This window comes from Pteropus medius, unplaced genomic scaffold (assembly GCF_902729225.1).
Source record: "Pteropus medius unplaced genomic scaffold, Ma_sr-lr_union100, whole genome shotgun sequence".
In the NCBI taxonomy this organism is placed as follows: domain Eukaryota; kingdom Metazoa; phylum Chordata; class Mammalia; order Chiroptera; family Pteropodidae; genus Pteropus; species Pteropus medius.
Genome location: NW_024349800.1, coordinates 64079046 through 64105671, shown reverse-complemented (window position 1 = coordinate 64105671; position 26626 = coordinate 64079046). Strand labels below are relative to the sequence as shown.

General features: G+C 38.9%; 1 protein-coding gene across 1 annotated transcript in view; it reads left to right on the top strand.

Moving 5' to 3' along the window:
- The window catches only part of ZW10 (zw10 kinetochore protein), a 31663-nt gene extending 23013 nt beyond the window's left edge, over positions 1–8650 (top strand). The window contains exons 11-16 of the mRNA XM_039887937.1: positions 776–847; positions 2860–3029; positions 3857–3987; positions 4524–4655; positions 5425–5627; positions 8050–8650. Coding sequence (XP_039743871.1) covers positions 776–847; positions 2860–3029; positions 3857–3987; positions 4524–4655; positions 5425–5627; positions 8050–8170 — 829 coding nt within the window. The 3' untranslated portion in view covers positions 8171–8650. The remainder of the gene's footprint in view (positions 1–775; positions 848–2859; positions 3030–3856; positions 3988–4523; positions 4656–5424; positions 5628–8049) is intronic.
- Positions 8651–26626: the final 17976 nt, after the last annotated feature.

Below are 26626 nucleotides of genomic sequence, written 5' to 3'. Positions count from 1 at the left end.
ATGACTACACTGCCGTAACCCAATTCTCTATTATTAAACCTCAAAGAGCAACATATGCAGTAAAAAAAAAATAATCAAGTATCATAGTAATCAAGTAGTAACAGTGTTTGGGGGTATAGTAACCATAACTCATTTTTTAAAATATTTGTGGAATTCCTGTGACTTATTCAAGATACGTAGTTTAAGATATTTTTACGTAGAAGCAAGCTACACAAACTTGATATTTGCTCTAAGTGCATTTTCATCATAATCTTTAGGTATTCTAAGGCCAGATATAAAGGGCAAAAAAACCTGAAGTTAGAGTCTATTCTAGAAATGTTGATTCATCTCCTTGTATTGGGGTACGAAGGAGAAAAGGTGAAAGCTGAAAGTCAGACTGATTCTAAAAGAACCTTGTGAATGCCTTTATTGATATCTTGCCCTTTGCAGAATGCGTTAGTGAGTAGGTAACATTTGCTTGAGGCTTAACTCCATTTGTTACTGAAGGGATACTCTGGGTACTGGCAGAACACAAATTGATAAAAGGCTTTGGGTTGAATGCTCCTATCCTTAATAGTATTAATGGATCCAGGTTTGAAGGGCTGCAGTCTAGTTAGTAAATACTGGTTGAGAATATATTGCCACCTAGATTAACGGTTTTTTCAGCAGTGACCAAGCCAGATATTCTCTCCAGCTGTAGTTTTAGCTGATGATTCTTAAGGTGAGCTTAGTTTGAATTTTTTTCTCATTTCCAATATATCCTTATTCATTTCTGTTGAAACTGTTTTTCTCTTAGTGCTGTTCAACTTTTCTACTCAGTAAGGAATATCTTCCATTTGTTCCATGATGTCGTACCAACATATCATAAGTAAGTACCACTGTATCTGATTTCTGTATAATGTTGTATGTCTAAAATATTTGTAAGTCAGGTTAAAACCAGTAATCTTAATTCACAACAAAGATATTTGGGTTACTAAAATTTATAATACAATGCAGTAAATCATTTACAATACATGTTTAAAGGATATAGGTCATTTATTAATAAATTAGTAAGGAAACTCCGCCCTGTTTTTGATGGTAGGTATTTTTAGAACTGCCTCACTTTACTTGGTTACAAAACAAAAAGGCCATCACTCCATATTGCTATCTAGTAAACACCACATTTCCTCTTGTCATTCATAGCTTTACAGACTTAATATCACAAGAGATTGTTTAAATATCCAATATGATCAGCTATTCTTCCTAGCTATCTTAGGCTGTATTTACCTAAAGTCTTGGATTTTTAAAGTTTTTTTTAATATTAATCTGAAAAGTTTCTCATAACTTTAAGCTTCTAGGAATGCTCTCTGTTATGCAAATTAAGTATTTTAGATGTCTTATAAATGTTTTAAATAATATGTTAGCAAAGCTATTCCTTAGTCAAAGTCAAAGACTCTGGCTTCAAAGGAAAAACAATCATGTAATATTTCTAGTTCAGATTTTTTAACAATTGAGATATTTAATTAGGCCCACCTATTGTTTTTGTTATAAAAGAGAACTTATTTATTGCGAACCTTATAATTTTTATTTATGTTTTCTTTGCTGTGATTTAAATTTTTTATTCACTTTCTACTTAAGGAAAAGAGAAAACATCTTTGGGTCAGCTATAGCTGTGTCCATGGAGATTCAGAGACAGTTGGCTTAGGAGTTCCATGCTGAGAAACATTTTTCACACTAGTGTGAAGTTAGATTTACTTTTGTGTGATCTTGGAACTTTGGGCTAGACCAATGGTTTACAAACTGTAGTGTGCATCAGAATCACCAGGAAGCCTTGTTAAAATACCGATTGCCAGATTCCGTGCCCAAGATTTTTTGATTCAGTAGGACTGGGAATAAGTCTGGAATTTTAAACAAATTTTCAGGGAATGCTGATGATGATGCTTGTCAGGGGACCACACTTTGAGAACTACTGTCCTAGGTCAGGGTTCTCAGCTTTGGCAGTACTTTAGAATCTTATGTGGAGCTTTAAGAATATATATATATTTTACTAAGTCGTACCCCTAGAGATTTTGATTTATAGGTCTGGTATAAGACCCATGCATCTTGTGTGTTTTTTTTTTAAGCCCTACAAATTATTCTGATGTGTAGCCCAAAGTGAGGACAACTATCTTAGATTGTTAGTTTCTGACTTTGTATATTCTAGTCTGACATTAATTAAATCAGCAAACTGGGAAGTATTAGTTGAATGACTGATAGTGAATATATAGCAGAAATAAAAGACAAGATCTCTTCCCAGCCTGAGTAGGGAGACTAATATGTGTGAAGATTTAGAGTAGTGACTTTTGATCTTGTATGAAAATTAAAATCACTTGGGAAGATTTTAAAACATAAATACTGTGGCTTCACTCAGAGTTTGTGATTTAATTTGGGGTGAAGTCTAAACATCTATATATTTTAAATTTCCTAGGTAACTGATCTGTAGCCAGCTTTGAAAACTAGAGAATTAGAAAATAGTTAAGTGCTTCATTATATAAATGAAATAGGAATTTGGAGAAAGGGAAAGTATATCTGTATTTTTACAGATTTATCAGTGGCAAATTTCAAGGGATTAATTATGTATAGGTATGCTAGGTTTCCAGTACAAAGACACAGGTAAACATCTTAATTCCCTTACTCTTTCTTTTTTGTTAATCACTGGAATAGTTTTATTGGATAAGGTCACATTCAGGCAGTACAACCTCACTCTGATTGAGTGGGAGTGGTGAGATTATATCTAGTTCTATACAGCATCTATACAGTAGACAATGTTTAAAGCCTAGAAATAACTATAAGAGCAGTAACTTTTCATCAACTCCAACTTCAGTAATTGGTAATTTCTCTCTACTTCTCCTCCTGTACTAGGGAGAACCTTCAAAAACTGCCCCAGTTGGCTGCCATTCACCATAACAACTGTATGTATATTGCTCATCACTTGCTGACCCTGGGACATCAGTTCAGATTTCGTCTTGCTCCCATTCTTTGTGATGGCACTACTACTTTCGTGGATCTTGTACCTGGCTTTAGGAGACTTGGTAACTGATACCTTAAATTTAGTAAAACATATTGATTATGCATCTTCTTAGCCTGGTATCTTTGTGATTTATGATTGTGGCATTTAGAAATTAAATGATGGTCCTGAGCTATATTGGAAGGTGGGAGGGCATTTAATTTGCAAGTGTTCCTAGTTATTTAATTTTATTAAGTGAATGTGCTTTTTGTGGAAGCATTACATTTCCATGACGTGATTTCATGGTACGTTAGCGTTCTAAACTGCATTGCTGATGTGCAGTGAATTCTCCACATCAGAGTTATGTCAGTAGAATGACAAATAGTAAGATTTGTATTGTGACAGTACTGTTAGCATTGTTGGTAAGAGCTCACTAATGTCAGTGCTTGTTATTTTGCAAAACCTCAAGACAGCTCTCCCCTCTTCTACCTCCCTTAGCTTTACTTATGAAATGTGGAGTAAATCAATATGTTTACTATAATGATAGCCTAAGAAAAGCAGAAAATCTATATGATTCACTTAGTTTTTCAATTCCCAACTTTTCCCTTAGGTGATATAGATCAATCAGAAGAATAAGTAGCTGCTGCTTCTGTACAAGTATTTTTCTTACCTGGCCCTGGGCAAACTATTGGGAAAGACATACTATATTGAAGGTGGCTTTGGAGGAACTGGCTAATATATTAGAAGTGATTGTTTCTAGTAACGTTAGGGGAGCTTTATGATATTATCTAGCAAGCGTTTTCAAGTAGACAGAAAAGATATATGATACATGCTTCTTTCCTCTTCCACCCTAGTTTTGCAGCGCATAATCGAACAACTTTTAGAATTCTTTATTCTAATTTCTCATTATAGGGACAGAGTGTTTTTTGGCCCAAATGCGAGCACAGAAAAGAGAACTTCTGGAAAGATTATCGAGTGCTAGGAACTTTTCAAACATGGACGATGAAGAGAACTATTCTGCAGCAAGTAAAGCAGTCCGTCAGGTAGGAGACTGTTGTTAGCTCTGTAATTTGTACTCTGTCTTTGATGTTCCCCCCTCGTTTTTAAGTATCAAAGAATATGTAGCAGGTATCTTAGTTGATTCCCCACAACCCCTACTGGAAAATCTGGATACCTTTTATAGTCATATTTACGACCTTTCCCTTCCTCTGCCCCACCAAGCCAATAGGAAACTACCTTTCCTTCAGCGCAATAGTGCGACTAGTCATTAATAAATCTGTCGTAGCAAATATTTAACCCATGAACTTGGGTTGTAGTATTAGCTTTTATCTTAATGCCCCTCTCTCCTGTGTGATTTACCTTTTTACTGCTGTTTTCCCGTCCTCATATCCTGAGTCTACTTTTCATCCAGCAGGGATATCACTAAGGTTTAATATTCAAGAAGCACATATTCTTCATGACTTTACCTTACCTTTATATAAAGCCTCTTCTCCCATAAACATATGTGATAAATGTAAAACTGGAAAATAGAAGTTGCAACAATCTCTCTTCCATGTAAATAGCTATATTCTTCTGACAGGTACTGCACCAACTAAAGAGACTTGGAATTGTGTGGCAGGATGTCCTGCCCGTGAATATATATTGCAAGGCTATGGGGACTTTACTCAATACTGCAATTTCTGAGATCATTGGCAGAATCACTGCCCTAGAGGTAAGAGCCATTAGGTGCCTCACCAGACTTGAGTTGCAATTCTTGTTGCAGATTGTCACTTTACTGAGAAAATGTTGAAATCTCGTTTTTAGTCAACACAGATGGTAGAAGAAATCTTGTTCATGTTTTATGTCTAAATCATTATAATGTTTTTTTCCTTCAGTTTTGTCTTAATTCTGTCTTGCTGGAGACTTGCTAATTTCTATCTTTTATATCTACATAAGAAAGTAGGATTATACTACTTCTCCATCTAGCATCTGTGTAAATTATGAATGAGGAGGTTGCAAACTGGGTAGTCCCCAGATGGACTGTAAAGTGTGAAGTCATGTATTTATTTAATCAGAAAGTGAACTAAATTTAATTTAGTAAAGTGAAATGCAGCCTTGTGTGGGTACTACTTTTCCAGCACACTCCTGCAGGTGGGATTATATGTTGTGCTCCTACAAAAGTTGCCTGGACTCTGCCAGCTCATGCCTCTAAAGTATAGATTGGCTAAACCCTTATTTGTAATAACATCCCCTGGAGAAATGGGCTCTTTCATGCAGGCAAACTAAATTCTTGAGATCTGTTAAAACGTATTTCATGTCATTCTAGCTTTAGAAGTACTGTCAAAGAGTTGATGAAATCTAGTGTCTAGTAAGATGTGCTAAATTGGTTGGAAAACATTTTGCTGTAGCTGACTCCTTGGACAGCATGCACCAAAGATCTGTTCTTTCTCTCCTAAGCTGGCCCAATTCTGTTCTTTTATGTTCCCTTTGTGCAAAACCAGGACATCTCTACTGAAGATGGTGATAGATTGTATTCCTTATGCAAAACAGTGATGGATGAAGGACCTCAAGTATTTGCACCTCTATCTCAGGAAAGCAAGAACAAGAAATATCAAGAAGAGGTTCCAGTCTATGTGCCAAAATGGATGCCATTTAAAGAATTAATGATGGTGTTACAGGCCAGCCTGCAAGAAATTGGGGATCGGTGAGTATGACCCTTCCATAGAGGCATATATCTCTTCAGAGCTCCAAAGAATATTAGTGCCATTGATAGCAATGCTTTTCTCAGTTTCTTTTTTTTTTTTCATTATTATTATTTTGTATGTGTGTGTGGAGAGAAATAAATTAAAAAAAAAAATTTCTATTACAGTTGACATACAATATTATATTAGTTTCAGGTGTACAATAGTGCTTAGACATTTAAATAACAAAGTGATCACCTGATAAGTCTGGTACCCATCTGACACCATTCATAGTTATTACTGTATTATGTTTCTTAATATTACTCAGGAAAGTGTTTCATATTAAATAGCAGTAGTTGGGGCATTTGCATTGTCCATCATAGTATGGGTCTCATTTACCACTTTCTAATATTTGTTAACGTAAAAACTTGTTTCATATTATTTTGGTATTGAACATGTTGTTTTGGTGTGCTGTACAAATGATCTTGCATTTGTAAGAAGTACAGCCTTCTGACACATAGATGGAAATTATTGCTCATTTTAGCCAACAGTGGATGTATTTAACATTGGCTTTGACACGTGAACAGAGAAATGACTTTTATTTATATTATTCAGCCTCAAACCATTGTTTGACCAGCAATTTTTCTGCAGGGAGTATAGTAGGTTTAGAGATTGAGCACCATCCACATAGAAATAATTCATCTTAAATATAATGGATGATGTTTTCTCTCAATACGATCAGTTAATTGCTACGCTCAGTAATTATATGCTGTCTATAAGCATATCATATTGAGTGTGCAGAGGTCGTTGATACCACACACAACAGAATAGACGTGGGTTAGTTTCATAACGGTGGATACTTTTATCATTGTCTTGGTAGATTATTAACGAGTTTGCATACCTTGCATAGGGAGCTCCCTGAATAGGCCTTAAGGTCCATCTCCATCGCCATAGCTACTTGTTTATCTGCTTTAGCTTGGTTTATTACAGATCCCGAATTATATCATATTCATTCTAGATGTGTCTGAATTGTTCTCAGCAAATACTGTCCATTCTAAAACAATGTAAATGAGATTTCTACTTGAAAAAAAAAAAACACACACACATTAAAATACCTCTAACTATATTTAGTACAAAATTTGATTTATTTGTTATTTACAGGTTTTTCATAGGTATTAAGATAAATCTTTAAGTAAGACTCCAGAGGGCAGCAGATAAGAATATTTCTTTCTGCTGTTAAAGAGCCCTCTTATAGCCTACAAATGATCGTTAATTCCTTGCTTCAAGAAAAATTGCAATACTGATATATCTTTGCTGCTTTTTTTATGCTTAGGAAGATTTTTTTCTCAGAGATTTCAGTAGACTTAGGATAATAACTAATTGAGAATTTTTTTTACTAAAGAAACCACCTTTCGTCATGTATTTTAAACATTTTACAATTATAAAATATACATATGAAGGAGTATGGTATATGTAAGAATATACTCAGAGTTTAAAGAAAAAGTGTACCTATTACCCAACTTAAGACAAATGAAGACCTCTGGTACCCTGCTCTACATGCTCCCCACCAGAGGTAACAACTCTCTTGAGTTTTGTGTTGTTTCCTTGCCTTCCTTTATAGTTTTACCACATTTGCACATATCCCTAAATAGTATAAAGTTTAGACTTGCCTATTTTTGAATCTTCTATAACTTGCTTTTTGTGTTCAGTATTATGTTTTTTGAAATTCATTTATGATGGTATGTGTAGCTGCAGTTTATTTTCATTGCTGTATCATATTCCATTATACAAATATTTCATAATTTATCCCGTTGCTTCACATTTTCATCAGTATTTGGTATTATCAGACTTTAAAATGTTTGCTGATCTAATGGTGTGAAATGATAGCTTATTGTCATTTTAATATACATTTCCCTAAATTCTAATGACTTTGAACATCTTTTTATTGATCGATCATTTTTCTTCTATTGTAAAATGCCTGTTCATATTTTTCACCCTTTATTTTACTGGGTTGTTTGTGATTTCATTATTGATTCATGGGAGTTCTCTATTTATTTTTTTAATACCAGTTCTTTGTCAGTTAACATTTATTGCCCGTGAGTCACTTTTTCAAGATGTTATAGATCCCAGTACTCTATATGACATATGAGGCTGTGGTCATGGTTGTCAAGTTCAAGCGGGGCTTAGTGAATATAGTAAGGGAGTGTAGTCTTATCTTCCTCACTTGGTCTCTTAATCTGTCTATGCCGGTACCAAAATGCAGCCAAGAAGCAGAAGAGGTCAAAGAGATTGAGTGGTAGATATTTTAAGAAGGGGAAAGATGCTAGGATTTGTTTTATTTCCATTTAAAGCAAATAAGCATTTGGGATCAAATGAGCAATTTTAAAATCTTGCTTATACTTTAGAGATATTATAGAAAATAGAATTTTATCTTTTATTTTGCAGGTGGGCAGATGGAAAAGGGCCCTTGGCAGCTGCATTCTCTTCCAGTGAAGTAAAAGCTTTAATTCGTGCCTTGTTCCAGAACACAGAAAGAAGAGCAGCTGCCCTTGCTAAGATTAAATAGCTCCACCTTCCTGAGAAAGCCATGTCTTTACTATGGATTTCTCTCTTGGCATAATTACTCATTTAGAGACTTCTTAGAGTCACCCACTGGTTTTGGTGAACCAATATATCATGGAAGTTTTATTTCACCTAAGAACGCCTTACCTCTTGGCTTGTAGGAGGCCATGTTGAATAACTGGATGTTAAGATGTCAAGTGAAGCACCTTACTTTGTTGAATTTCTAGCCACCCTTCTTAGATAAGAAACTGTAGAGCAGCATTGTTTTATGTTACTTCTAGGGCCTTCTGGGAACCATATCCATTGTAAATGTAGGCCCTGGCCTCGGATCAAGGAATCCAGGAGATTCCAGGAGTCAGGGTAAAGAATTTGTGAGCAAACAGGAGATATATTTTGGGGGGTAGGGGAACCATATTTGGCTTTGCAGAAATTAAGAAGACTTCCTTTAAGATTTTTTTCCAATAAATAATGCTTTTAAGAGTGAGTGTCTTTAATACCAATGGGAACTTTGACAAGACACCAACAAGTTTTCTTACCTTCTGTGCCATTCTTTTTGACATGACCCTTACAGAGGGCTCACTGACTTGTCACCTTCTTTCTTCATAACGCTATCTGATAATTTCTTAGAATGCCTAGAACTCCTAGAACTTTCATTATAAATTCTTGGCATTTTTGCTCTTTCAACTAAATTCTATTTTCTTGGTTGGATATTTTTTTTTTTTGGCCTTCTCTAGCTCCATTGTTTCTGTACTTGTTCAGATTTTAAATTGCCATTGTTCCTTCAGCATGTATGTGCCATGAGACGCTAACTCTGAGCTCTGTAGCCTAATCCTTTACGTGGTGGACATAGGTAATCCTTCAGCTCAACTTGCTGTGTTTTTAACTCTTTACAGCTGTTAGAAGTACACATTCTGTTAAGGTTATCCAGGGTCTCTGTAGAGCTCTGGATTATATCTCTTCATACTGAAATGGGTTTTCTCTTGTGAAAAGAGGGTAAAGAGTATGATCTTTATGAGCTTTTGAGGAAGGTGCTGTTTGGAGGTTTTTAGGACAACAGGCATATTTCCTTAGGCCTCAACCCCCCAATCCCTGGCACATGTAACAGATCGGTTTTCTTCCTCCCTTCAAGTGTCCTGCCTGCCTTCACTCTTTCGTAGTTCTGGCTTAGCTCGTAGTCATTCTGGTTGCATAATTTTTCTTTTACCTATTAAGGGGTTATAGAAAAATGTATAAGAAAGAAGGCTGGTTTTCTTTTTATAACAGAACTCATCTCTGGTTAACGACAAGCTATTTGTCTGTTCAACATGTCCCTCTATGAGAACTCACAGGAAAAAGAACTGCCTGAACCAACTTTAGCTTTACAGAACAAAGAAGATGCTTTCTTGAGAGAGGAGGAAGGGGCCGTTTTCACAGGTGAAGAAAATACCTGTTTTTGAAATTTTACTTTTAGGTTGCATTCTTTTCTCTGTAATCGAGAGAATGGGAAGTCAGGATGGAACTGAAATAAATGCATCACAGGACTGTCACGTAGAACAGCAGATTTCTTTCGTTCACAGAAGCTGTTTCTGCTTGACATATACAGCAGTTTGGGGGTGGGATCTCTTATAACTGAAAACCATACTCCTCCTTCCCTCCCTTCATAGCACAAAAGACCGCATTAAAGTTCTTCTGAGGCTGTGTAGACTCTGTCCTTTGGGATTTTCCCCTCTAATGAATAGTTTGAATACCATGGCACACAAAATGGAAATACTCTATCCTCTTCCCAGGCCAAGGCAGTTGATAGCTGACGATTAAGTAGATGTTCATTCTGGTTAGGGATGAGCCATCTGAGCACATGGGAATTGGATTGAGCAGTTTACAGGGACCTCATAGGTACTTACTCTGACTAAGAATTTGAATTGGAGTAGAAACTTATTCCTTTAGAAAGAGTGTGTCGATTATAGGAGGAAGGGAACTTTAAGAGGCTTGAGTCATTTAGTGCATCTGTGGGCCAACTGGAAAAACTCTCTTCCCGAATAACAATCAGAAACCATACAAATGACTTTGAGAAATGAAGTTCAAGAAAATTTCCCCCAGATTTTAGTAAAATGAGAAGTTTTGGTTAAGGCAAGACTGCAAACAACTTAAATCCATAAGGCGACACTAATAGAGGCTCCTGTTACTATGTGGCTCCTAAATTGGTGACATGTTCCATGATCATTTTGCACAGAGGTTTCTCTGAAATGGACATCCTCCAGATGGCACTCTTTCCTCAGGCCTGGGAACCTCACCAGGCATCTAGGTGTGGTCTGTGGAAGCGGATGGTGGGGAGCCTGTCCATTTTACTCTGGGCTTCTCTTCTGGCCTGGTCAGCCCAGGAAGGTCATCTAGATTCAGAACGGCAACTGTACTGTAAGCTACAATCACTAGTGAATAGATCAAAGGGCATTTTCTTTGATTAATAACATCGTTAAAGGAGGCGTGGATAATCCTCTTCCTATGCTTGCAAATAGGCTATCACTTAAGGCAATGATTCCCTGCCTTTTGTGGGGTATCATTGTTTGATTTCCCCAAATTGTGTCTATCTTCTGAAAGTTCTGAATGGTGCACACATACACATGTTCATACACACTCACCCTAGGATATTTTTGTCTTAAGAAAATTGGCCCAACACAGTAGTTTATCAAGTTCCACAGCCAGTTTGTGTCTTGGATAAATGAAGTGTATAGGAGTTACTTCTTAGCGAAGGAAGGTAGCTGTAAAATGCAGGGGGGGATAAGGCTATTGGAAATTGTCTCACATACAAAAAATCTTGGCACAAAGTATTCTCTTTAAGTTGGGCTTTTGATGCCCACATTCCTCCTAATCATAGACCTGATTTTGCACATTCGTTTTGTGATAAGTTTCTCCTAAAAATATGCATTTTGCTGGAGCTCAAAATTTCCTGAAAGCTACAAAGCCTCAATTTTGAGAAGTTTTTCTATTATTACATGGTTTAGACAGAAATTTCTCACTTTGTCATGAGTTTTGTTAAAAATTTTGTGATGTCACATATAACTGGAGATAGCCTTAGATGTTTCAAAACCAAGTTATTAAATCTCTGCTTAGAGGTTGGGGAGGAGGGCAATAATTTTTATGAACTATGTATAAATTCTTCACTCCTCCTCAGAAGTCAGGTGCCCTAGATATCTTGTGTAGTGCAAGAGTGGGGTGGGAGTAGATGTGTTAGCTCCTCCAGCTATTGAAGAAGACACTAGTACCAAGGCCAAAGACATCTACTCCCTTGTTTCAGCCTTAAGTAGTTTTAAAACTTCCTACATTTATTCCACTTAACATTTATTGGTTGCCAGACGTAACTCTAGTCACGGAACAACCCCCACCCCCTAAAAAAAACACACAGTAATTTCCTGTCCTTGTGATTTAAATTCTAGTCACAAAGACAGGTAATGAGATAAGTACATTAAGTAATATGCTTGAAGATTTTAGGTGCTATGGAAAAAATGAATGTAGAGTGATAAATGTGAACTTGGTTGGAGTTCCAGAAATGAGGGAAAGAAGAGTGAACTATTCTCAATAGGTGAGTAAGCTATGTGGATAGCTGAGTACAAACAACTCTGAGCAGAGAGACCAGCTCTTGCAAATCCCTACAGTGAGAGGTGTGCCTGGTGAACTCAACGAATAGCAGGGAGTAGGAGGGAAGGAAGCTAGAGAAGTAACAGGAGAGGAGGAAGCAAGATTGTGGAGGCCATTATAAAGATTTTTAAAAAAATCTTGAGTCCAATGGGAAACCTTTAGTATCTTAAAAAAAAACTTAAAAATTGAAAATATATAAAATATAAAATAGCATGGTGAACCCCTAGGTACCCATCACTCGTGTCATCGGTCATCATATAGCCGATCTTGTTTCATCTGTGCTCCTCCTCCCTCCTTGCCCCCACAAACACACATTGGAATGTTGAAGCCAATGGCAGACAGCGTATCATTTCAAACCCAGGGCTCATTCCTGTGAAACGTCTGAATTTTGTTTCATTTTTGAAGCTTTTTCTTTTTGCATCCTTCTTTCAGCTTTTGTCATGCCCCCTGTCCCCTGCCCACAGGAGTTGTCCTCTGGCTGCTAGCCTCCTTCCCTTTTTCCTAGTCGTGGAACAGCCTCAATGCCCCACTCAGGCTCACCCTGTAATACTCCGCTCCCATTCCCTGAACATTGGAAATTAAATAACAGATGCCTCAAATTCAGTTGTCAGCTGACTCATGCCACCACGTCCCTTTGAGTCCTCCTTCCCTTAGCTCTAGCCACTTGCTCCAGCTAACCCATTCCCATAGTTTCTGAGTGTTCAGAAGGTGCCCCAAAAAGACTCCTCTTGCTGATCGTTTCATTAGTATATCTTTGCCCCCTTAGAACTAGATTCTACTGGGTTCTTTTCACAGAGAATCCCAGTAAACATGGTAACCTAGCTCCAGCTACCTGGTCCTAAGACTGGCTGTTGGCTGAAGTCTGGGACTGGCTTGATTTAAGTCAGGGCAACCCTCTGCCCTAAGGATTGTCTGGGTGGAGTGGTGTGAGTGGAGCAGCCTCTGGATGGCTTCTGTCTCCCACATTCTCTGACTTTCAAAATGCTGCTTTAAAAGAATATTAATTGTTTTCATTTGCCTAAAGGGCTTCATTTATGCTTGATTACCATGTGATATGATAAAAATTATGCATAATATATCAGATTAATTTTGTTATAAATTTTATTTAATTTCATTACTAAGCTCTGTTCCTAAATGCATAGTCTTAATAGTTTGCCATATCTGTATCTACATTATTATTACTTAAAACTAAAAAATTGAGGACTTCTCGATCACCAACCATCTATTTAGTAATCTGTTCTAGGATCTTTTATAAAATTCCATTGTATTGGTCTGAAGTAGCAGTAGTTCTTTTGCCCCCTTATTGAAAATTGGGATGCTCGCTCATCTCGTGAACTATGTAACATGGTTTTGTGATTATATCTACAGTTTCTTTTATTTTTAAGTCTTACGGCATATAATTCATCTGAATCTAGAACTGTGAACTCTTAAAATCTAGGTTTTCTTTTTCTACCTTTTCACCTATCTTAGGCTTCACTTTCATCTATATTTGCTTGATAATTTCTAGGTTGAAGATGATTCTCATTGATAGGAATATGGAAGCAAAATAGTGTTTGAGTTGTTCAGCTTTCTTTCTGTCATTTTTTAGCACCGCATTACCAACTCCAAGTTCAGCCTAACTCTTGTTTTTTTTTCTTTCACTGACCGTACTCCCTCCCTATCCCCCAAAATCCCTTGAAATAATGTTTTTCATAAAATTCAGCAAATTCTGGGCTTTGATCTTCATGACACTATTTTTTAATGTCCAGGCTATTCTTATATTTTTGCTTTGAAGGGCCTGTTTGCTTTTTTTTTGTAGAACTCATTGCTGGTTTCCATTTTGTAGCCACACACCTGTTTCTATTGTATCATATTTTATTATATGGTCAGATTTTCAGTTTCAAACTGTCCCTCTGCCTCAACTTTCGTTCATCATTCATTCATGATGTCTGTCTTTTAAAGTCTGGATGTGAGATAATTTCTGGCATTTTTCTGCGCTCTTTGAAATATATGCTTTCCTAAAGCCAGGGCCTGTGCCCAGGCCAAACCGTTTCTTCCTGGTCTATTGTGAAATTTGCAGTTGTTCTCGAACTGATGTTTGGATAAAAGTTCCTCTCTTCGCTTCTTTGACTTTCGGAAAAGCATTTATTATCTAGGCAATTAAAAAGCACATTGGACAATCTGTTGTTTAGCAGAGTGAGAACTCGATTCCAGCAGACTTATGGAGAGCTGAAATCCCCTATATCCCTGTGTCAATTTCTTATTCATTTTAGAAAAATATCAGCCACCTCTTCCACCTGACTGGGTGGTGCTGTAATAAGTGCATGTGGCAGTATTTTAATTTTTTTTTCTGTTCCCAAGTGCCTGGTTGTTTAATGTTCACGTTATCAACCTGTGAGAATTTAACTCGGGGTCCTTGAGAACTCAATAGAATCTTAACTTTGTGGTTTTTGCTTTTACTACTTTCTGCCAGCGAAGCAGTAAGAAAGAAAGAGTAACTCAGTCAGGGAGACACAGATGTATACAACTGTTTTTTATAAAGACAAAGTCATGGGCTCATTAAGAAAGTAATCTTCTGTGAAGCAAAGACAATAAATAAACAGCTTTTTGATTTGCACTGAAGTATATTTCCTCTTGGAGTTTACTTCAGCGTGGAAGAAAAGGACTTCTAAGAAGCCCCTACTCTTAGTGCTCTGTTTTTGTTTGCTTGTTTGATATGAAAGATTAGTAGGAGCTGCGAATGAATACGTAGGGATGAAAAGAGAAGGGAAGACAGCAGAAGGGACTTAGCTCTGATCCTTTGGAGGATCTTTACAGTGGCCAGTGGTCTAGGCGGATTTGGGTAAGTGGAAGGGGCAGGATTGGAGGGGTGAAGTCCCAGCTTGGGCTGTGGAGTCACATTGGTCTGGGTTTCATACCCAAGCCTATATATACGTAGCTCTGTGACCTTGGACAGGTCATTCATTCTCAGAATCTTCATTTGTAAAATGAAGATGATAATATGACTGACCTTGTGGGGCGCTGAGAAGGTGAAATAGATAATCCATGGAAAACACACAGCACAGGGCCTGGCACAGAGTAGTGATCATAGACCCGTTAACTCTAGTGTTCAGCACATCGAGCTCAGTGCACACAATTTAATTATGTAGGTAGTTCTCCAACTAAACTGGAATTCTTTGAGGGCAGGCATGGTATCTAATGCTTTGCTTGGTGTGGAGCTGGGCAGAGTAAGAATAAATATGGGTTGATTTGAGGTCAGCCCACATACTGTGGCAATGTGGCCCCAATAAAGAGAACAGGGACGCCTTCGCGGCCTGAGCTGGAGTGTCCTTGTAAGTAATCCATGAGACCTCTAAAGTGGGAAGGATTTGATTTTGGGTTCCAGGAGATCTGCTTCCCTTGGCTGTGTGTGGATATTTATATTTTTATATATGTATAAAAGCCTGTTTGTTGAGCATTAATACCACCTGGAGGCACAAATTATCTCTGGTTCTTGTTGTCAGGACTCTTTAGCACTAACTGAAGCCCTGATGGTGTCCTTGAAACAGCCAAATTCTGCAAGGCTCCGGAATCAATAAAGGTCAAACCATCCCAGTGCACTTTGAGTTTAGCATATTTGATGAATAGTCTAATTCTTTGAAAGTTGTTCTTCAGCTTTGCTAGGGTAAATTTCAAATAGAATAGGCAGTTAACCAAAACAGCCAATTTCCCAGGAACAAATAGGGTTTTATTACATGATATTATTATTATTGTTACTGGAAGTAGATTTCCATTTGATTTTATTGTGATGATTATTATTCTGGGGTGGAGGTGGGAGTGTTTAAGTAACAAGCAGTTGTTTTTTTTTAACCAGGCAACAAAAAAGACAAAGGTTTTTGTTTTTTGGTTTTTTTGTTCGCTTGTTTTTTTGTTTGTTTGTTTTGCCAAGTCTATATTACTGTCTCTTGGAGTGAGAGTGAAGTGGTAAGAGTCAGGCCCTGGGGACTGTTGAATGAATGTTCTCCTTCTGGCCTAAGTCTGGGAGGAGAAACAAGGAGAGGGACTTCTGAGCATAAAGCTGAAGTCTCCAGTCAAAGAGGCAGAATGAACAAGTGTGTGAGAAATTCAATGGGCAGAAAGAACTTAGAAGGGGAGCATTCATCATAATGTTCTCAGAATCCTGTAGAGGGTGTGGTAATATTAGGCTAATGTGCACTTTGTAGTTATTTTACAAAAGTGACTGATAACATCAATATTTAGTAGGTAGTCTGAATTTGCATTGGCGACTATACCTAGTTGCTGAGGGGCAGTGTGCAATCTGGATCTGTATAAGCCAAAACTGTATGTTTTCACGTTTAATCCTGAGAACATTCCTTTGGGGAAGATGTTATTGTTCCTATTTTACAGATAAGGAATCAAAGCACAGAGAGGGTAAGTGTCTTGCCCAAGGATGCACAGTGGATAATACAAAGTCAGGGACCCAACCCAGGTTGGGTCTTTCTGCCTTTTGTCTCCAGACGTATTAGTTGGCCAGGACTACTGTAGTAAAACACGAGAAACTGGATGGCTTAACCAACAGATGTATCATTTCACAGTTCCAAAGGCTAGAAATCCAAAATCGAGGTGTCAGCACAATTGGTACCTTCGGAGGGCAGTGAGGGAAGATCTGTTCCAGGCCTCACTTCTTGGCTTAGGGATGGCTATCTTTCCTCTGTGTCTCTTTATATTGTCTTCCCTCTGTGTGTCTCTGTATAACTTATCTCTTTTTAAAGTACACCAGCCATATTGAATTAGGACCCATCCTAATGAACTTCTTTTAACGTGAGTACCTCTGTAATGACCCTATCTCTAAATAAGGTCACATTCTGAGGTGCTGGCGTTAGGACTTTAACATATGAATTTTTGTTAATGTGTTGGGGGGGACACAATTCAACCAATAACATCAGACAAATCTCCTACAGGTCACACACTAGCAGCTGTGCTTTAGACCTTTTATTTACAGTAACAGGACCTTTCCTATTGCCCCTATTATCTTTGTCCATTTTATTTAATCCGTTAATAGCTGTGAACATAGTCACCTTCCAAGTGGGCCTGCTCACTGGAGTGAGCGTCAGGTCAGTAAAGCATTCAGTGGGCTCTAATTTAATTAGCCAAGTTACTGTGACAGCTGCTTTGTAACTCTGGTTCACAGACTGGCAGAGAACAGAGAGGAGACTGGCAGAGCTCATTGTTGATTTCGGGCATCCCTGGTGTAGCTCTGGGCCCTAGGAACTTTGCCCCTATTCTGGCAGGAAAAGCGAGGGAAGCTGAAGTGAAATTTGAGATTTTCTACCCTGGATGTGTCGTTTAAAATTAAATGGGAACCAGAATAAAAGTCAAGGCTCTGCAGTTTCAGTCCCCTCTTTCCTCATCTTGCCGTATAGTAAGTCAGTCCTCTCCCACAATTTAAAAGGTTCCTGAAAATCTTCATGGCCTGATACCGGATTTGCTTCCAGCTGCTTCCACCTACCTATCAAAGCTGGCATGGTTCCCCAACCTAACTCTGTCTCCCTCACCTGAACCCCAGCCCTAGGGGCACTGACCTGGTAAGTCTCTCACTGGTCTTCCCAAGTTTGTGAGACACAGCCCTGGAGGTGGGGAGAGAGCTCTGGAAAACCTGGCTTTTCTTTTTTACTCTGTCACTTGGCCTACCAGCATGAACTTGGGGCAAACCATTTAGCCCCTCTGCTCTCACTGTGGTCACGAATCAATTGGAGCTAGAAATTTCTGCCTTGCTTACCTCCCAGGGTGGTGGTAAAGATAGAATAAACTTCAAAGGAGCTGTCTTCACACATGCTGATGTGAAAACAAAGAAAACTCTGCTTATGTTGTATTTACCGTATGACATATCACTGGGGTCATTTTTCTGTGTTCTGCATGTGTGTATCTGAGCTGAACTGTGAATTCTAAGTGAACAGAGAACTTCATACAGTGCCTCACTCTGCACTATGGGCAATTAGGCATTAATGGGCTTTGAATGATTGATGAAAGCCCGTCTCAGAGAAGAAAGAAAAGACCAGCGGGTGACAAAGTGGATATCAAAGAAGGTTGCACACTAGAGAGTGACTTGTTTTCTCTGAGTCACAAAGGTTTTACAGTCATGTCAGTAGTTAAACATTGATTTTAAATGTTAGCTATTGCTGACCTAGAGCAGATGTTTAGGAAGTTATTTTTAATCAGCCACATGATTGGTATTCTTTGCTACTCCTTTGTATCTTAGTTAAAGCAGTTGAAAAATGCCCTTTGTGTCCAATAGTGACATCACTGCCTCACCACGTGGGGAATTCTTACAGTCCATATTCTGCTGAGTATTTCATAAGTTTAAGTCTTTAGATATAAATCTGAATTGCTCTCAAAGTAAATGGCTTTTAAACAAAATAAAAAAGGGTGGTTTAACAAAATGAGCAATTTGGTATGTATTTTATAGTATGTAAATTATAGTATGTAAATTATAAACTTCATATTTTATCTCTGAGCTTGAGAAATCATTAAGAGGCAATGAATGGTTCTTTGTAGGCTTAGAAATTATTTCCTAGAATACAACTTGGGTCATTTTTCATCTCAATAGTTGAGCAAGGGAAGCCTTGTTTCCCTTTTCTCTTGGGAATGCATGCTTCCTCGCGGGGAGGAGAGAGCTGCTTTTCCCATCCCTCCCATTCTATGGCTGCTGCAGGGGGAGTGCAGTGCAGAATGGGGCTTTTTTTTTTGAGGATAATGATGTGCCGGTTATTGGGTAAGGCGCTAGGAATAACTATTCAAAAATAAACCACCAATTCTGGATTTGGGGAGTTAGAGAAGTTTTGTGATGGGTTGGTAGTTGAGCTGTATCTTGAAGCACTGATAGTTTTCTAATTAGGAAAACATGAGGGAAGGACATTCTACAGAGCACAGTCTAAGCAAAGGCATGGGGGTGGGAGTAGTGGTCTACTTGGGGATTAATCTAAGACTTTGAATGTATTTGGCATGTAGGGTACAGGGAAGAAAAGGGTGTAATGAAACAGGAGGCCGGAAGATGAGTTTGAGATTGGATCATGAAGTGCATAAAATAATTAGCTTAAAGAATTAGAATTTGATCCTGTAGGCAATGGGGAGGCAGTGAAGGTTTATATGAGGAGCAGAGTGGCCTGATCTGACCTTCTTTAGGAAGCAGCACTGGTAGCCACATGGAGGAGGGATTTTGTAGGGGAGAGAAGGGAAGCAGGGAAATTTTTCAGAAGTCAAGGGAGTGATAGTAATCTGAACTAAGACAGTGTGTTGGAACTTTCCTGATAGAGCAGGATGACGAAGGGGAGGAAATAAAAAATACTGGCAGCTGTACATGTTGATCGATTGAACATATTTTTACTGAGCACTGACCACATGCCAGACACTGCAGCTGAAAGTACAAAGATGAGGAGAACTGGGTCCCTGTTGTTGAGGACCAACCACTGACTAGGCCGCACAGTGCCCCATGTGAGAAGGGTAGAGGAGCCTGTACAGGACGGGGCTGCCAGAGGTATGGGGGAAGGTGGAGGGACATTTAACTTGGGTCTTAAAGGATGGTGGCAAGCTGGTTGTGTCCCTGGGCTGCTTTTTAAATGGTTGTCATTGCTTTGGGAATAAGGACCTATCTTTACCTCGGCTCTAAAGGATCAGCCTAATCTGGTCCACCCATTGCACCAGACTCTGCTCACATCGTCTCCTTTTAGCTCTGATTTATTTCAGTCCCTTGAGGGCACCACACTCTCTCCTGCCACAGGGAATTTGCTTGTTGCCTCTGCCCAAAGAGTTGGGTCCCCTCCCAGATCCCAGCCGAATCGTCTTTTCTTTAGAGAAGTCTTCCCTGAGTCTTCAGACTCATTCATATCTCTGTTACATGCTCTCATCAGCACCTTGTACCTCTCTCTCATAGCACTTTTTCAGAGCTATAAATGTGTTCCTTAAGTAGTCCTTTGATTCATGTGTATCTCCTCCCATTTTAGGGCAAGGTGTAGTGTCTGGTTTTGTTCAGCATTATATCTTTGGTGTTCGCATGGTGCCTGGCACATAGTACATTCTCAATAAATATATATTGGCTAACTGATGGACTCAAATAATCAATTAGTTAAAAGGGAAAGACATTTCAGGAATGGGGAACAGCACAAACAAAGGTGCAGTGGTTTCTTCCAGGGACATGCTAGGAACAGCTAGTGACTGACTAATGAGAGGGTGGTTAAAAGGGAGGAAGAAAGATGAGGCTAGAAAAGTATGTTGGGTAAACTTTTTGGAAATAACTTTCTGTGCCATAATTAGGATACCGTGTGCAAGTTAGAGGCTCCCAAAACACCCTGTTTTTCCCCTATCAGAGGCTATGCTCTAATTGTTGGCTTGACAGAGTTAGACTATAAGCTCCTTGAGGGCAGAGACTGCCTAACTTGTTCATTAATGTAACTCCAGAATCTAGAACAGCGCCTGGCACTTGGTAGGAACCAACAAACACTTACTGAATGAATAAATGAGCAAATAAATGAATGCTTTAATCATGGGAGCTTTGGGGAGCCATGGAAGGTTTTTAATGTATTTAGATTTGCTCTAGGAAATGTTACTTTGCCAGCAGAGAGGAAAAGAGAAAGGTCCAGTTTTCATTTTTTTTTTTTTTCATCTTTCCATTTTGATAGTTGAGTGGATTTGCTTAAATGGAGTAAAGATACAGACTGATTAGAATGGAATAGACTGGAGGCAAGTCGATTGGGCAGCTGTCATAGTAATTTTGGGGAAGGTGCTGGTGGATGGTTAGAGTGGTGGCTGTGGGGCTGGAAGAGAGGGTAGATAGGAGAGAGATCCAATTTAAATGACTGGATGGAAAGTGAGGAGTTGGGAGCAGGCAAAAATGTCTCCGAAATATTAAAGATTTCTGTTTGCCAAGGAAAAGTCAAACTTCTTCCCAGTGGGGTCTTGTTGGGGAGGGGAAGTGGGAGTGAGGGGAGAAGACTAGTGGGAGCTGCCTCCAGGCTCTCAAGGAACCTTCTGAGGAGGCTGCCCTCCACACTTGCTTAGATATCCCCTATTCTAGACTCTGGTCAAAATAAGGAGACAAAAGAGAGTACTCAGAAGGCAATATGCTAATGAAAAAGAAGCTGATTACCATATGAGACCACACGGCTTTTATTTTCCTCCTAAATACACGTTTATCCATTTCTTTGTATTTAAAGTGAGCAAAATGGCAACAGACACTTGGGGTTTCTTCACTGCCTATTGATAACACAGTGATGGTCTGGAATAAGTTAACTGGATCTAGTATTTTTCCAGTTTTCACTCATTAAAGCTTCTCTTTTATTAGACTTAGAAGCCATTAATTACTTTATTGAGAAAAACCACTTTCCAGAGGCCTGGTTGGAAAGAGGTATATGATTGAGCCTCATTAGGCTGTGGGATGGCAGTAAAGGGTCTGGTGACTTGAATTAACTCCAGTGGGATAATTCAAACTGAACATGGTGGGGGTGGGGGTTGTTTGAGGAGACTTGAATATTTCGTAGATGCAGGTGAATGGTACGACAGACAGAGACTAGAAGAGAAGGAGGGACACATCACTGATAGAGGCAAAGCCAAAGATGGGAATGGGATGAGAGAGGTGTACAGAGTTGTCCAGAATCTCGATCCTGCATCTCACTCCATATATGCTTTCATCACTTCCACCTGGAGCCAAATTTTCCCTCTCTTGGAGATGAAAGAGAGAGTGATTATGGGGACTACCTAAGCAAGTCTGAAATCTGTAAGGCAGGCAGACAGTAAGAGATGATCATGGGCAAGCTTAAATCCAAAAAAGGACCGAAGCTGTCATCTACTGGCAGACAGGAAGGGAAGATCATAAGTAGGATGGGACTCTGTAGGCACTGGCCAGAGCTGTGGTCCACAGGGGGAATTTTTTCTCTCTGAGCCTGCCTGTTCAGTGACTACATGACTTGTGAGGCATGTGTGTGTGGTGGGAGTGGGGAAAGACCCTGGACCAACTGTCAGGAGACCTGGGCCTGGATGGCCTCCAATGTCCTCTGGCATGTCCACCCTTCAGAGCCTCAGTTTTCTCCTCTCATAAGAGAGGTGGTAGATTCAATCATTTCCTTCAACAAAATGTAAATCTAAGAATTTTGTATGATTTGAACTTGGGTATTTACATTTGGGGAGAGGAGAAAGACAATAGGGTGGCCTGATTCAAGATCCTTGTTTTGACAGAAGAGACTGAAGGAGAGAAAGCAAGAATTTCAAGGCTCACGAGTCAGGACTCATCCAGAGATACGGTCCTAGAGAGTTGAGGAGGTGCCAGGAGGGAGGGGGCAGGAGCAGAGCCAGGACTAGGGTGAGGCTACATTTGAACCACCAGGGTAAAAAACTGACCTGGGGCCCCCATTCAGAGGGGTCCAGACAGGGCACTGGCAGATAGGAAGGGAAGGGTACAAAATTTAAGAAGGCATCACTCGGTATTCAAGAACCAACTCTCCACTTGCTAGTGAGTGCCTGCTTAAATTTTGCACCCTAGGCTCCTGCTGCTTCAGTCTAGAGGTGGGTTTTCTGTCCAAACCAGGGGAATGGCCAGGGCAACCCAGAATAGCTCGTCTGGGATGGAAGGAATAGCAGAGAGAGGAAGAGAAGAGAGGCTTCTTAGAAAGCCAGGAAGAGAAGGATGGCCAGCAAGAGGCCAGCGCCCGTTTAATCTAGAATCTACTCTTTAAAATCAGCTTTATTAAGGCATAATTGACAAAACTGTAAAATATTTAAAGTGCACGTGGCAATGATTTGATATCTGTTTGCATTGTTAAAGGGTTCCTTCCATCTAGTTCATTAACCTATCGCCTCACATATTTATCTTTTTTTCTTTTGGTGGCAACATTTAAGTTCTATTAGCAAATTCCAATTATACATTACATTGTTATAAACTATAGTCACCATGTGATAATTTACATTAGTTATAAGATGAATAAAATGCTCAGACCTTACTTACCTTATAACAGAAAGTTTATACCCTTTTACCATCCTCTCCCTATTTCCCCCAACCCCTGGCCATTACATTAGTGCTCTATGTTTCTATGAATTTCTTTTAGATCTCACATATAAGTGATACCATAGAGTATATGTCTTTCTCGCTCTGGCTTATGTCACTTAACATAATCCCCTCAAGGTCCATTCATGTTGTCACAAAGGGAAGGATTTCCTTCTTTCTCATAGCTGAATAATATTCCATTGGATATATATATATGCCACATCTTCATTATCCATCCATCCATTGATGGACACTTAAGTCGTTTCTATGTTTCAGCTATTGTGAATAATGCTGCAATGAACATGAGAGTGTAGATGTATCTTCAATGTCTTGTTTTCATTTTCTTTGGATATGTACCCTGAAGTGGGATTGCTGAATCATAAGGTAGTTCTATTTTTAATTTTTGAGGTCCTTCCATACTGTTTTTCATAGTAGCTGCACCAGTTTACACTTCCACCAACAGTAAACAAGGGTTCTCTTTACTTCACATTCTTGCCAACACTTGTTAGCTCCTGTCTTTCTGACGACTGCCATTCTAACAGGTTTGAGGTGGTATCTCAATGTGGTTTCAATTTGTATTTCCCTGATGCTAAGTGACGTTGTGCACCTTTTCAAGTACATGTTGGCCATCCATATGTCTTCTTTGAAAAAAATGTCTATTCAGATCCTCTACCCATTTTTTAAAAATTTATTTTTATTAGTTTTAATTATACATTGGTTAGACATCTATATAGTTTGTAAATGGTCCTCCCAATTGCTCACTCCCTCCCTTGGCCCTCCACTTAGCCAACGTATTAATGCTAACTGCATTCCCTATGCTGTGCTCCCCATCCCCATGAGCATCCATTAGCTACTAATTTGTACTTCTTTAACCCTTCATTCCATTCTTCCAGCCCCCCAAACCTCTCTCCCCTCTGTTTGACACTAAATTGTCCACTATATTTGTGAGTCTGTTTTTGTTTAGTTTGTTCTTTTTATTCCTTAGATTCTGCATATACATGAAATCATATGCAGAATTTATACGAAATCATATGCAGTGTTTATCTTTCTCTGTCTGATTTAAATACCTTCTAGGTCCATCAAAGCAATATCTTTTCCCACCTCTTTCTTTTAGTCTGTGTGTGTGTCTTTTAATCTGAAGTGAGTCTTTTGCATTTTTTCTTCTTAAAGAAGTCCCTCAAACATTTCCTGTAATACTGGCTTGGTGGTGATAAATTCTTATAGCTTATTTTTGTCTGGGAAGCTCTTTATCTGTCCTTCAACTCTAAATGAAAGCTTTGCTGGATAAAGTATCCTTGGTTGTAGATCCCGGGTCTTCATCCTGTTGAATATTTTTTGCCAACCCCTTCTGTCCTGCATAGTGTCTTTTGAGAAATCAGCTGCCAGTATTATGGATGTTCCCTTATAAGTAATTATCTGTTTTTCTCTTGCTGCTTTTAATATTCTTTCTTTGTATTTAACCTTTGGAATTTTAATTATGATGTGTCTTGGTGTGGGCCTCTTTGGATCCCTGATTTTGGGAATTCTCTGAGCTTCCTGGGGTGTTATGTCCATTTCCTTCATCAGGTTACAGAAGTTTTCCATCATTATTTCTTCAAACAGCTGTTCGACATCTTGATTTTCTTCAGTTACGCCGATCAGACAGATATTTGGACCCTTAATAGTGTCCCATATGCTCCTTAAATAATTTTTATAGTCTTGGCATCTTATCTCTTGCCATTCTGATTGCGTGTCTTTGGCTTTCCCATCCTCTAGATAGGACATTTGATCCTTTTCTTTATTCACTTTGTTTATTCCTTTGTTTATTCCATTTAATATACTTCTTATCTCAGATAATGTGTTTTTCATTTCAGACTGGTTCCCTTTTATAATTTCCATTTCCATTTATATATATATGTATATATATATATATATATTTTATCTCTTTGTTGAAGTTCTCACTAAATTTATCTACACTTCCCAAAAGTTCATTGAACATCTTTATAACCATTGTTTTGAACTCTGCATCTGTTAGATTACTTGACTCCAGTATATCTGGATCTCTGTTCTGTTCTGTCATGGTTCCTGCTTCTTTGTCTTCCTATTTTGACTGCCTTTCCGTGTCTGTTTCTATGTCCTAAGCAAAGCTCCTAAGTCTCCTGGTCTTTTTAGTGTGGACTTGTGAAGTGTAGGTGTCCAGTGGCACAGTCCTGAGAGGGGTTCACCTGTAGGCCAAATTTAGCCCAAGCCTCTACCCTTCCAGGGCCACCTGTTAAGATTCAACAAGCAATCCACAGATGCTGTGCTTATAGTTGCCTCAAAAGGCCACACTAGAAACCAAGGCCAGCTGCTTCCAGTGTGAGTCTAGGCAGGGCTCAGCAAAGAGCACCTGACTCGCTGAGAATATACCTGGATGTGGCTTGAGTGGGGCTGCCAGTTGGGGGAGGTGGGGTTTCAGGGAATCCTCTGGGTGGAGCGACCTCTGCTATCCAGTTTGATGATGTCATGGCTATGGTGGCGCTATGTCCTTGCACTGGGAAGAGGGAGGGCTCAACAGGGAACAATGGACACCACCGACACTTCTGTACAGAGCAAGTCTCTCCTCAGCCCTCACTCTGCCAACGTCTCCCTGTAAGTCCCTGGTGCCCTCTGCATGCAGCCGAATCGGCACTGGTGCTCAGAGCGAGCAGGTTTGTCACCGTGAAAATCCGCTTGCGGATGCGGCCCCTTTAAGAGGCATCTGCCGCTGCCGCTGCCGCTGCTGCTGCTGCTGCCGCAGCCTCCATCTCACTCAGCTGTTCGAGACAGACAGCTCCACGTGCCGTTGCAGAGTGATTTCTTGGATTTCTCCTTAGTTGAATGGCTTGTTCATCAAGATCCCTGGTGATTTTTCCTTGCTGCTGCTCCTTGTTTTTGTCACAACTTTGATTTGGTCACCAGAGGGACAAACAGAGCCTATTTTTTCCTCTCCCCTCTGCCCATTTTTATTTGAAGTTTTTTTTTGCTATTGAGTCATATGGGTTTTTTAAAAATATGTTTTGTATATTAACCCCTTATCAGATATATGATTTATAAATATTTTTTCCCATTCTGTACATTGCCTTTTTATCTTCATGGTTTTCTTTGCTGAGCAGAAACGTTTTAGTTTCATGTAGTCCCACTTGTTTATTTTTGTTTTTGGTGACTTTACTTTTGATGTCAAATCCAAAAAAAATCATTGTCAAGACTAATGTCAAGGTGTTTTCTTCTAGGAGTTTTACAGTTTCAGGTCTTAAATGTAAGTCATTAATCCATTTCGAGTTGATTTTTGTGTATGGTGTAAAACATTTCGAGTTGATTTTTGTGTATGGTGTAGTTTTATGTGGCTGTCCAGTTTTTACAATACCATTTATTAAAGAGACTGTTTTCTCCCCATTGTATATTATTGCCTCCTTTGTCATAAATTAACTGACCATGGGTTTATTTCTGGGCTTTCTATTCCATTTCATTGATCTAAGTGTATGATTTTATGCCAATATCACATTGCTTTGATTACTATATCTTTGTAATATAGTTTGATGTCAGGGAGTGTGATGCCTCCAGCTTTGTTCTTTCTTAAGATAGCTTTAGTTATTTGGGTCTTTTTTGGTTCTATACACATTTTAGGATTGTTTGTTCTATTTCTGTGAAAAGTGCCATTGGAATTTTAATAGGGATTACATTGACTCTGTAGATTGTTTTGGGTGGTAAGGACATTTTAATAATATTAATTTTTCCAGTCCACGAGCACAGAACATCTTTCCATTTATTTGTGTCTTTAATTCTTTCATCAGTTTCTTTTGGTTTTCACCTTCTTGGTTAAATTTATTCCTAGTTATTTTATTCTTTTTGATGCAATTG